General features: G+C 47.8%; 2 protein-coding genes across 2 annotated transcripts; one reads left to right on the forward strand and one right to left on the reverse strand.

Annotated features, from left to right (window-relative positions):
* The first annotated feature begins 818 nt into the window (after positions 1 to 818).
* Positions 819 to 3061, forward strand: LOC123119098 (WD repeat-containing protein 43). Its single transcript, XM_044538773.1, has 5 exons — positions 819 to 1158; positions 1992 to 2074; positions 2310 to 2421; positions 2532 to 2606; positions 2682 to 3061. The coding sequence occupies exons 1-5, from the start codon at positions 898 to 900 to the stop codon at positions 2886 to 2888; spliced, it is 738 nt and encodes a 245-aa protein (XP_044394708.1). The 5' UTR covers positions 819 to 897; the 3' UTR covers positions 2889 to 3061.
* Positions 3062 to 3145: 84 nt separating this feature from the next.
* On the reverse strand, positions 3146 to 7261 carry LOC123119097 (peroxisome biogenesis protein 3-2). Its single transcript, XM_044538772.1, has 6 exons — positions 6833 to 7261; positions 6382 to 6572; positions 6120 to 6250; positions 5811 to 5938; positions 5099 to 5338; positions 3146 to 3835 (listed from the first exon to the last, which is right to left on the reverse strand). Exons 1-6 carry the CDS (start codon positions 7021 to 7023, stop codon positions 3577 to 3579), a joined length of 1140 nt encoding a protein of 379 aa, XP_044394707.1. The 5' UTR covers positions 7024 to 7261; the 3' UTR covers positions 3146 to 3576.
* Between the last annotated feature and the right edge of the window lie 5601 nt (positions 7262 to 12862).

Below are 12862 nucleotides of genomic sequence, written 5' to 3' on the forward strand. Positions count from 1 at the left end.
AATGTAATTTGTAGAAGATAATGTCAACTCTATTATGGGGTTGGATAGGGGGCCATTGCCCCCTCCCTCGCACTTCACCGTGTATATTTATTTAATATTTGTTTATGGTTAAGTACATGTATCCCGGGACAAAGCACCCACTACGCTACTTGCAACTACAAATAAAATCATCCACCAAGCTTGACAGTATCACTAATCCACTGATCTTCTGACATATCCACTGATCTGATGCAAAACTGGCTGCTAAATCCACTGACCTGATGTGAAACCTCTGTTCCTCCAGTCTGCAGACACCAGCAGACGGGTCTATTCCTCGTCCACATGAACATTGCCAGGCAGTGGCCAACGATTACCTCCAACCGCGCCCTGTCTCCAATGCCCCAGACGACTCGCCAAGAAGGCCACCTCCTTGAAGAAGCAGAACACAAGGAGGAGGAGGATCATCAAGATCCCCACGGTGGTCCACCAGAAGATCTCGAAACCCTTCACAGCCTTCTCCATGACGTAATCGTTGGCGGATATTTTTTTTTTTGGCTGTGGAGGCGGAGGGATCGAGGAGGAAGCTGCAGCAGGCTCGTGGCACTGCTGCAGTTGTGGAGGCGGAGAGCTAGATGGAGGAGGGTCGTGGGGGGCTCTATATTCGCCCGTTCGGGTGGTTATATCCCACAGCGAACGGTAGCTCGAAGTTGAGGTTGTAGAGAACATGCGCTAAGATTCGTGCGCCCAAATCCAACGGCTCCAGTGTGTTCGCTGGAAAAACGTTACCATGAACGTCAGCACAATAACATCTGTGATAATATATGGGCTGGGCCTAGCCGGGCTGTCCGCGACCCTGCCCTCATCTTTTCCCTCCCACTCCTTCCTCCCCGCCGCCGCCGCCTCTCCCACCAGCGCACGATGGACCAGACGCCGCAGCGCCGCCGCCGGAGACGCGCCGAGGTCGCCCCCTCCGACGGCGCTCCGGGCGCGGCGGAGTACAGCCTCGACGAGCCGACCTTGGCGGAGAAGCTCGCGGCCCTGAGCCCGCCCGCCGAGGCGGCCGGTGGCGCCGCCGTGGTGCCCCCCAGCGCGGACTCCGTCCACGTCCTGCTCAGGCAGGCCCTGCAGGCTGACGACCGCGCCGCGCTGCTGGGCTGCCTGTACAACAGAGATGGCAAGGTATCTGAGCTGCTCCGGCCTCTCTGACTTCTCATCTGTGGCATGGTGAATGGTATCTTGATAGCTTGGTAGCTTCATCGTCAGCGCAGCATAGGTTACAGTTTTGTTCATAGGGCGCGAGTCTTGAGTCCGTCGCGCAAATTAGGAAGGGATGTTTGTCCAACTTGTCAGCCTCCCATGGCCGATCACTCCTGGCTTGGTCCAAAGTTCAGGAAGACAGCTAGTTTGAGCTTCTGCTCGATTAAATTTGAGCTGTGTGTTTGTTTTGTTGGGTTGTACATTGCGCATGGGCAATGAATTCCATGAGTGCGGACAATGGCTGTGGAACTTCCCATGGCCAATCACTATTGGCTTTAGCCACACATTCAGAAAGACAGATTGGCTCGAGTCTCGCCTCGATGGAAACTGACCCTGTTTTATTTTGGTTGGTTTGTATGTTGCACATGTACAATGAATTCCACGAAGTTAAGACTGTGAAGTTATGACCAGAACCCCTAGTACCCCAGCGGCCCAGCCTCAAAATGAAATTATCCACACCGACCCGTGCAGGACCCCGAACCCGTATCCGCGCTCCAGCACCGAGACTGTCTTGGTTTGATTAGCTTGTTACTCTCCTTGCAGCAGCCTACTGGTTGTTGGACTGCTGTTATATACTACTACCTCTGTACCAAAATGTAAGACGTTTTTGCAGTTCAATTTGAACTGCAAAAGCGTCTTGCATTTTGGTAGAGAGTACTAGTAAACATTGTGAATCTCTGAATATCAGTTGTTCTTTATGCAATTAGGTCATCAAATCTGATAGTTCCTAACTCAATGTCTTGTCTTACATGCAGGTTATCGTGAAGTCGGTATCACTCCTGACGCCAGCAGACGCTGTGAAGTTCCTCAAATCCCTGATATCGCTCATGCAGTCTAGGTATGATAATGTTTCCGAGGTACTCTGCCAATTTAGTAACAAAACGGCTGGGACAATATGTGGCGTGCGTTCCGTGAACATGAAAGTTTCTAAATTCAGTTAATTTTTTGCGTTGAACGTTTGACTGGGTTAACATGAGCCACTGAAAGTCTCAAACATTGTTTCTGCTTGTGTACCCTCATATTTTGCATAGAGGTTTCATAACTGGTCTGCTTTTTTGTTTTCGCCTCGGCAGGGGTTCAGTGCTGGTTTGCTTGCTCCCATGGCTTCAAGCTCTGCTTAGCCGACACATGAGCAGCATAGTGTCTCAGGATTCTTCTCTGCTGCTGCTCAACTCGCTTTATCAGGTGAGCATTTTGCTTCAAATTAACAGCCGTAGAGATGTGCTAATATGAGGTACAATTAATAGCAGTTCTTGTTTCTGGACTGTAATGTTACTTGTTGCACCCCTTTTCAGCTGATTGACGCAAGAACATCGACCTTCGCATCGTCGCTCAAACTGTCTACGTGCCTGGATTATCATTTCAGCGAGGTAGGTTCTCTCCTGTCTACCTGCATTGCAACTTCGTGCGTGCATGTGTGTGTAATCCAAGCATGTATATTCCAGATCTGCGATGATGAATCCGATGAAGAAGAGGGAGGCCCTCCGCTTATCTACGAGGACGTGGATTCCGATGAGGAAGATTCTGAAGTGGATGATGCTATGGAAACTGAGGACAAGGGGACTGATGAGGTAGATTCCGAGGTCGACGATGCCATGGAAACAGAGAGAAAGGGGACTGACAAGGAAGAGTCTGAAGTTGATGATGAGTGAAAGAGATCACAGCATTTGAACTCTGGTTTCTAGTAACTGTTTGAGACACGCTGCGTTTGCAATTCTGTTTTGCTGTGTCATAAACAAGGAAGTTTTGATCATGGTGAAAATTCCTCAAATCTGTGTTGTTTGTTGGTTATTATATCAGGAATCAACCATGCCATTCCAGCTAATCATATTTCCTTTGTGATAACAAATTCATCATCGGTCAGGTTAGATGGCATACACCAAACAAGAAAATTGATGAATTGATACCATAAACAAATTGGGTAACAGAATAGGTATACCCACATCACACATTCATTCATAAACCAATTTGTAGAGTTGAACATTCATGAGGTACACAAATTCCATCACGCATGCTACCAAAATATGTAAACGAGATGGCAGAAATAGCCTGTCGAATTCTAACTAGATTAAGAAAGAACAAGTATTTAACGAAGAACCAAGTAAAAAGGGAAAGAACTCTTGTTTCCTGAAGCATAACAAGAGCACATCTTCAGCAATATACAGGGCATAAACTCAGCCTCCTCTCCACACGTATATTTTTCACGAACGAACATTCTCCACCGGTATCACTTTCCAGAATCCAGAACGATCGAGTTTTCATACACAAACCACTAGATCCTTCGGAGGTTTCGGGCCAAAAATTAGGAAGAAACATGCTCCTGTCCACATCGGCGTGAACTCACGTTTGCGGCGGCATGTTCGCGTAGAGGAATGTGTAGAAGAGCCCCACCTCGGGCATGCTTCGGATGGTCTGGATGTGCTTGTTCTTGCTTGGTTCCTCGAGCAGCATTGAGCTCAGTTGAGCCACTCTAGCCAAGAGCTTCGCCAAGGGCAATCCCGATGGAGGAAGCGCGGCTCCAACCTGTGCACGCAAGTCCTCTATCACCAAATCAGCTACCTTCCTCAATGACATGTCCATGATATTTCTGAAATCGTCGCTGCAAACACAGGGTGCCAATAGGATGATGTGAGATACTCATTGAGTTTCTTTCGAAGAAAAAATGCAGATGCCAACAGAGTTAGACAATAGATGTGTTCTCGACGACAAACGTGGAAAATTACTATCCTGTACAGTAAGCAAATACCACAACTCCACTATAACAATCAAATGTGTCTGTTCTTGTTTTGCAATAGAGCTAACGGACTCAAATCGTGTCAACAACAGTTTAGGTTATAAGAAAATGAGATTATTCAATACATACCCAGACACTAGAAAAAAAACAACATTAATGCCAGACTGTTTCTACTAATAAACTGGAACACAAATTTTGAGTAAGGTCAGTTTCTTGATGGTCAGGGCGCTGTTTAGCAATTTAGATTCTTAATGATAACCATGGATTAACTATCATCTACAGTAAGCAAGTGCCACAACTCCACTACAACAATCAAACATGTTTGTTTTCTCGTTTTGCAATAGAGGTAATGGCCTATAAAACATGTCAACAACAGTTTATGCTATTAGAAAAATGAGGTCATTCAATACAAAACCAGATACTAGCATGTACTAAATTTTATACCAGACAGTTTTGCATTATCACTGGAGCACAAATTTTGAATGAAGGTTATTGGTTATCAATTCAAATTATCCCCTCTGTTTTCCTTTGGTTCTCAAAGAACATATTTAAATGGGTAGTAGCTAAATCAGTAAAACCAATAGCTCAAAACAACATAGCAGTCCCAGAGCTACAATACTACCAGTACCCAGCAATACGGAATGGTACAGCTGGCAACAAGCTGTTTTTTGTTGTGTCTGCTCCAGATTTTTTTTTTCGACAAAGGGTGAATTTTATTGGCTCAAAATGTGTCTGCTCCAGATATGAACATGATATAAATCAATCCCAAATCACAAAATAGAGTACTGTTATTGCTCCAGTAGTAACTATTCATAAGAACGATGCATCATGTATGAGTATGTTATACTGACAGAAAATTTATACCACCTTGCATAACATTTTCCTTGTTTTCATTTCATCAATATTTAAAAACTCAAACAAACACACTAGTTGCTTATGTATGAAACAACATACGGTATATGGATTACAGTGTGTTGATTTAACATCTTGAAAAGATAATTATTGAAAGAAAATGTAATGATGGGTAGCCATATGAAAGATCTAAGACAACAGACGCATTGTGGAGCAAATTAAAGTATTACTAAACCCTGCATATATTGTGAATTTACAATAAATATTTTGCATTACCTTGCCAACACTATGCGTGTCTCAGTCATTAGCTGGTCAAGCTTTCCAACATCCATTAGAAGAGATGAGTCATCAAAGCCGCTGCTCGATACAGCCATCAACTGTGCATACCGATTGGCGTTTTCAGGTACAAGGAAATTTATCCATGAGTTGCCTTCACACAGACTCATGAACTGCTCCGATATCTGTAACATCGTTTGTAATACTTGGTCCATGCTCATAGGGTCTTTCAGTTGCTTCCTGCACGTTTTCCCCATGATAGTATCAGTACAGGAAACACACATGTTATAAAGTACTCCCTCCGTCCCAAAATAAGTGTCTCAACTTTGTACTAACTCTAATACAAAGTTGTACTAAGGTTAAGATACTTATTTTGGGACGGAGGGAGTACAAGGTAATTTAAGCTAAATGAGGAAGTATACACTTGGCGAAACGTAACTCTGTTATAATAAAATAATTAATTTCGTCATGTAAAGGTGCAACAATAATCAAACGGGCCCCTACTCTAAATGATAAAAAAAGTATTCTCTTCACGAAACAGAGTTCTGCCATAAAGGGATTTTGTCTTGTAAAAGTGCGACAGTAATTTCCCTAGGGGCTTTTAAATTTTATTTGTCCCTACTCATTGGATGCTGAACATGCTGTTGAATATGATAATTTACTGACATGTTGGTGGCAGAATAATCATGCGGATAGGGGAAGAAATATTTACTCTTTCAAGATTTCTGTCGCAGCATGTTGCATTTGCCTGATCAATGCAGTGATACCATATGTTGCAAGGTAGTCAGCAGTTCCAAGAAAGTCCTTATGTCCATTGCCGCTAAAAGTATCAGATTCCGCCTACACAGAAGCGAGATATTTCAATGTCAGGCATGGTCTCAAGTGAAGTCACCATTATAGCATAATTCAATTGTTTACGCTTCACATGTGCAATGATCAATACAAGGGGAAAACTAAATAAAGCAGCCATAACTTATGCATATAGGGGAACTGCTCGAGAATAAAATGGACCGCGAATTACCTGCAATTGTGCGCCATCTGTACCACGAGCAAAGTCCAAGTAGAGATGTCTGCCTAATATGGTGACCTGGACTCTAACATATAAGCTCAGCAATGTCATGGCCCACATTGAAGACACTGTCCTTGTGAAACCTAGGGGAGTAGAGAGGAAGTACAACAGTTAAATGGCATGGATCAGCAGCCTAATGTTTTGACATCACAGATGAGACAGAGAAGAATTAAACAGGCCATGAATGTGGATGAGATAAACCACGGAACCATACTCAGAATTTTGATCTTCTCCCAGGTCTCGTACTTGTCCTCTGGCGTCAGCTCGCCCTTCCCTTGCAGCAGCCTCTCGGTCAGGTGCGAAATATCCAGCTCCTCCATTACCCGCGAACGTAGGTAGTGCATAGCAAACGGCAGCGTGGTTGTATCGGAGATCCTCTGCACCTTCTCAAAATGGGCTTCCAACCTAACAGAGAGTAGCACAGAACGGTCATGGAGGAGCCTATGATACTACATGAATTTCAACATCTCACTAAATATGCAGTGCATCACAGAACTACTGCCCCATATCGCCACGAAGACATAATAAACTCAATGGGTCAATTGTAGTTTGCTAGCGCCAAGACAATATTGCCATAAGCAGCACATCACAGGGTACCCTGCATCACCCACCAATACATACACAAGAAAAACAAATCTGGTGGTGGTTTGGGTTTGTGTGCTCACTGATTCTTGATGATCTCGTCGGCGGCGCGCTCCTCCTCGGCGCGCTGCTCCACCCGGACGAGCTGCTTCTGGTGCGCGTCGTAGAAGCGGTAGGCCGCGTAGCCGGCGCCGGCGACGCCCAGCGAGAGCAGCATCTTCCACCGGTGCCGCGCCCAGAAGCCCTTCCCGGGGGCGGAGCCTAGCTGGAACATGGCGGCCTGGGCGGGGCGGCGACGCGGGCGAAACCCTAGCCGCTTGTCGCGCGGGAGGGAGAGCGGCGGTCGTGTTCGCGGTCAGGCGGGCACGGGATGGCAGGCTGGGGGGAAGCGAGGAGGGCGGCGACGGCAGCGGGGAAGAGGAGTTCGGCCGGCCGGCCGGCCGGCGGGTGGGAGGAGAGATCTGCGCGTGGTGGCGGAGACGGGGGTCCGACTCAGGATCGGTGACGTCACCGGTGGGGGATAAGGGCCTGGGGGAAATCATTGGATGTAAAAATGGTTCGAATACAAATCAAACATTTCAGTTTGCATCTCTCTAAACGAATACGAACACAAATTCAAATACGTATTCTCCCTTTAGATATCAATCAATCAAATGCGATAGAATGTTACAGAAAAATGTCCACTTTATTCGAGAATCCATATGTAACGTTAGTAGTTACTAGCAGCAGGCACGTCGCGCTTCGTCGGTTGCTTTGAAAGTGAGAGTTACTTTTTCTGAGCTTTTGCTACGACTTTGTACAACAGCTGCTTCTCTAGACTTTGTAAGATGGTCCAATGCCTTGTTGTCATCTCGTAGTTTTGTTATTTGCGCCCCCCCCCCCACCCCCCAAAATAAGAACGGAATACGGTTTGCTCAAATACAGATGTAACTGATGAATGAGAAGAAAGCGAGGCACTACAACCATATGATCGTGACCTTGAAAAAAAAGATTGAACGTTCCGCTACTTTGCTTTCCATGAAAGATTCCGTATGCTTCTGCTTCACCTCTATCTTTGCCGGTTCTTCTGTAAGCTTACATATATGCACAAGGGATAAGAACAAAGTATCTTCTAACAGATGTCTAAGATTTTGACAAATGCGTGAAAAAACATTGAAAGTGTAATGGTAAGAGCATCTCCAACGGTAACCCGCAAATTTCTTTCCTTCGTTCGCGGACAGGGGGGTCAGTCCGTGGACACGGATGCGAGAGGACGCCATCCAACTGTAGCCGCATACATTTTCACAACAACTCGAACCAACCGGATGAAAATCGTTCAAACAAGTCCGGAATTCATATAAACACGCCCAGATTTCATATAAACATATCGGATTTCATATAAACATAATGGATTTCATTACAAATACATCAAACCGGTCCTAGGCGGGCTCTGAAGTATAATTAATACCTAATCTAAATGATCGCCGGTGTCCGGTCCCCGTCTCTAGCCATCAGCCCCGAGAACTGAAGCTTCACCGTCTCAAGTTCAGCCTCGGCGCTCTCCAGCTCCGCCTCCGGAGCCCCCGGAACTGAAACTGTCTGCCTCGACGTCGCTGCCAAGCGACTAATCGGCCGAAGATGCTGAGCCCACCAAGCTTGGCGCCGACGGGAGGGGAGGAGCGGTGGCCTTCCTGGGACCCGAGCGATGGTGACCTACCGTGCACTACTCTTCCTCGCTGCCGGCGCCGCCCGCGGACGTGTCGGCTTCTTCGTGGTTGTGGCGCCGGGGCGCGGCCTCGGTGATGTCGTCCTCGTCGGTGTCACAGAGCAACGCCTCGCCCGCATAGTAGTCGTGCTTGTTGCCGGCGGCCTCCACCTCCGCTACCCGCTGCCGGTATCGCCAGCGTGCGAGACAGATCTCGTGGGCGGAGCGGTAGGACTCGAGCAGCGCTTCCTGCTCTGCCAGGTCCGCGTCCAGTGCGACCGCCCTGCCGGTGGCGACCTGCTCCTTCGCTTGCAGATGCTCCTGGAGGAGGTTGTGGTTGTAATTGGCGTCGTTCTACGCCTCCCGGAACCGCTCCTCCCGCACCATGTCCATATAATGGGCATGGGCCTCGCCCATGGTCATGGTGCAATGCACCGGCGAGGGTGGAGCGGAGGAGGAGGGTGCCGCGGAGGAAGAGGAGGGTGGGGCTGGCTCGTCGGAGGCGTCCTCCATTTGCACGTCCTCCGGCTGTTTGTCGGCCTGCCAATCGACAACAATGCCGACCATGGCCTTCTTATGCTCCGACGTAAGCCTGCCCCAAAGAGCTTTGGCCGCGAAGGAATCCATGGCTGGGAGTGGTGTGGAGAGGCATGATTGTGGCTATGGCTGAGGCACCGGGTCAGCGGTTTATATAGCACCGGTGGGCGGCAGAGGGACGGACGGGTGGCGCCAGAGCAGACGCCTCGGCAACCATGTGCCATCAATGCGTGCGGCAGACGGACAGACGGGCGGCCGTCGTGTCGTTTGAACATGTGGCAGTGGCCTGCACCAGGAAGCGACGCGGGGCGGCGCTCTCTCGGCCGGCGCGTCGCTTCAATGCCGACGCAAGTGAGCGGTTGTGTCCGCTCTGGCTGGGCACGAATGTGGGCGCTGACACTCTGGAGAAGCGCTGACCGAAAACACACGGGTGGGGGAGGGATTTTTGGTGGGCTAGGGCGGTCAGGGAAATGGGCTTGGGATCGGTCCGGACTCCCGCAAACCTCCCCCACTTTTGGCTCTAGTTTGCGGGAGAAATCGTGTCCGGACCGCGCCGTAGACTGATACAGGCCCACGTTGGATGGCTTCCGCGGTCTGGACAGCGCAGTCCGGACCGTTGCGGGAGGTATGCAGATCGGTGTTGAAGATGCCCTAAGAGAGATGATATGGATTAATTTTCATTTTCTTCTTACACTTGCAAACAATTGTCTTAGAATACTCAGAGAAAGATTTACGATTTTCTTCCTTCATCTGCCTCTGCATGTAAACAGCTATCAGAAACTATCGAGCAAGTCTTTTTAATGAAGTGACAGTTGATTATTAGATTTTTTTTCGACAAAGGGTGAATTTTATTACTCAAAATGAAGCATCAAGTGGATACAAACACAATGAGCGTACACCCGACCTCTGCATAGTTAGGATGCACACAGCCAACACTAACGCACACATACCTAAAACATGCCGGCAAAGAGCAAAGTCATACAAGACCAAAGCTATGCCTAAGCGATAAAAAAGTGATCAAAACAGCGATCGACAAAGTACTACAACGACCATATCCGCACCAACCATCTCTTTGACACCACAAGGACCATGAGATTCTTCAACAGCAACGCCTTCAAGAAGGAAACAACGCCCATGCGCCACCGTCACCGGATTCGACCATCAAAGGTCAAATGCTAGGTTTTCACCCTAAAGAACAAGTCCGAGCATCCAAGCAATGCCTTCAACAAGGTAACGATGCGAAAGCATCGTCATTGCCAGGTATACCAACTCTGTCCATACCTAGGGTTTTCACCCCGGAGCTCGAGACAAGGTACTCGAGAAGCACCACATCACAGTCAACATGTGTTGTCGCCACCACTTTTCCGCGATTCCAGCAGCTACATGTGTTGGGCTAGAAATCACCCTCGTTACTGCACAACTATTCCCTCTGCGTCAAGTCGCTGTCCATAGATTGCATGTCACTGTCGAAGACTGACTGACTGACTGAAGTGAGAGACACTGAAACACATAAAGAAGCCTTCTGCATGCATCTCGCAATGTCGTCAGTATAAACCGCCAACAGTAGTCACTGGATCTGGAGGAAGAAACCATCATAAAGACCTTTCGTGACCATCGCAATCCGCAGCTAGGGTGCCGCCATACGTAGGCCGAAGTGACCACTGTATGAACTTTATGTATGAACTTGTATTAATTTGGTCTATTCGGTGTTGTGTAATGAAGATGAGCCGACAATGGATGTACGATGACCGATGCTCTCCCGAGTTCATTAATGGCGTGCAAACTTTTCTGCTTGCGGCTGAGGCAAACAAGCGGGCGGATGGTTTTATGCCTTGTCCATGTTTAGTCTGTAAGAATGATCACAATTACTCTACGTCAAGAACCATTCACGTCCACCTGTTTAAGTCCGGTTTCATGCCCCACTATAATGTTTGGACCAAGCACGGAGAAAGAGGGGTTATGATGGAAGACAATGAAGAAGAAGAGGACGACGACAGCTATCCTGGCCATGGGTTCCCTGAATACGATGATACAACAATGGGGGAAGAAGCTGAGCCGACAATGCGGGAAGAAGCTGAAGAAGAGGCATCAGATGAGCCCGCTGATGATCTAGGTCGGGCCATTGCCGATGCAAAGAGAAACTGCACAAGTGATTTGGAGAAGAAGAAGTTGCAGCGCATGTTAGAGGATCACAAGAAATTGTTGTACCCGAATTGTGAAGCTGACAAGAAAAAGTTGGGCACCACACTGGAATTGCTGCAATGGAAGGCAGAGAATGGTGTATCTGACAAGGGATTTGGAAAGTTGCTGGTAATGATAAAGAATATGCTTCCAAAGGACAACGAATTGCCCGAGAGTACGTACGAAGCAAAGAAGGCTGTCTGCCCTCTAGGGTTAGAGGTGCAGAAGATACATGCATGCCCTAATGACTGCATCCTCTACCGCGGTGAGTACGAGGATTTGAACGCTTGCCCGGTATGCGGTGCATTGCGCTATAAGATCAGGCGCGATGACCCTGGTGATGTCGAGGGCGAGCGCCCCAGGAAGAAGATTCCTGCCAAGGTGATGTGGTATGCTCCTATAATACCACGGTTGAAACGTTTGTTCCAAAACAAAGAGCATGCCAAGGCGATGCGATGGCACAGAGAAGACCGTAAGAAAGACGGAAAGTTGAGAGTACCCGCTGACGGGTCGCAGTGGAGAAAAATTGAGAGAAAGTATGGGAAGGAGTTTGCAGATGACGCAAGGAACGTATGGTTTGGTCTAAGCGCAGATGGCATTAATCCTTTTGGGGAGCAGAGCAGCAACCATAGCACCTGGCCTGTGACTCTATGTTTGTATAACCTTCCTCCTTGGTTGTGCATGAAGCGGAAGTTCATTATGATGCCAGTGCTCATCCAAGGCCTTAAGCAACCCGGCAACGACATTGATGTGTACCTAAGGCCATTAGTTGAAGAACTCTTACAGCTGTGGAATGGAACAGGTGTACGTGCGTGGGATGAGCACATGGGGGAAGAATTTGACCTAAAGGCCTTGCTGTTCGTGACCATCAATGATTGGCCTGCTCTCAGTAACCTTTCAGGACAGACAAACAAGGGATACCGCGCATGCACGCACTGTTTGGATGATACCGACAGTATATATTTGGACAATTGTAGGAAGAATGTGTACCTGGGACATCGTCGATTTCTTCTGAGCAGGCATCCCGTAAGAAAGAAAGGCAAGCATTTCAAAGGTGAGGCGGATCACCGGACGAAGCCTCGCCACCGTACTGGTGCTGATGTACATGATATGGTCAAGGATTTGAAGGTAGTCTTTGGAAAGGGTCCTGGCGGACAACCTGTTCCGAATGACGCTGACGGACGCGCACCCATGTGGAAGAAGAAATCTATATTTTGGGACCTGCCCTATTGGAAAGATCTAGAGGTCCGCTCTGCAATCGACGTGATGCACGTGACGAAGAATCTTTGTGTGACCCTGCTTGGCTTCTTGGGCGTGTATGGGAAGACAAAAGATACACCTGAGGCACGGGAGGACCAGCAACGTATGCATGGAAAAGACGGCATACATCAGGGTCATGCCAGCTACGCTCTTACCAAAGAAGAGAAGGAAATCTTCTTTGAATGCCTGCTCAGTATTAAGGTACCGTCTGGCTTCTCGTTGAATATAAATGGAATAATAAACATGGCAGAGAAAAAGTTCCAGAACCTAAAGTCTCATGACTGCCACATGATTATGACGCAACTGCTTCCGGTTGCATTGAGGGGGCTTCTACTGGATAACGTTCGATTAGCCATTGTGAAGCTATGTGCATTCCTCAATGCAATCTCTCAGAAGGTAATCGATCCAGAAATCATACCAAGGTTAGAGAATGATTTGGTGCAATGTCTTG

Source organism: Triticum aestivum, chromosome 5D (genome assembly GCF_018294505.1).
Source record: "Triticum aestivum cultivar Chinese Spring chromosome 5D, IWGSC CS RefSeq v2.1, whole genome shotgun sequence".
NCBI lineage: Eukaryota > Viridiplantae > Streptophyta > Magnoliopsida > Poales > Poaceae > Triticum > Triticum aestivum.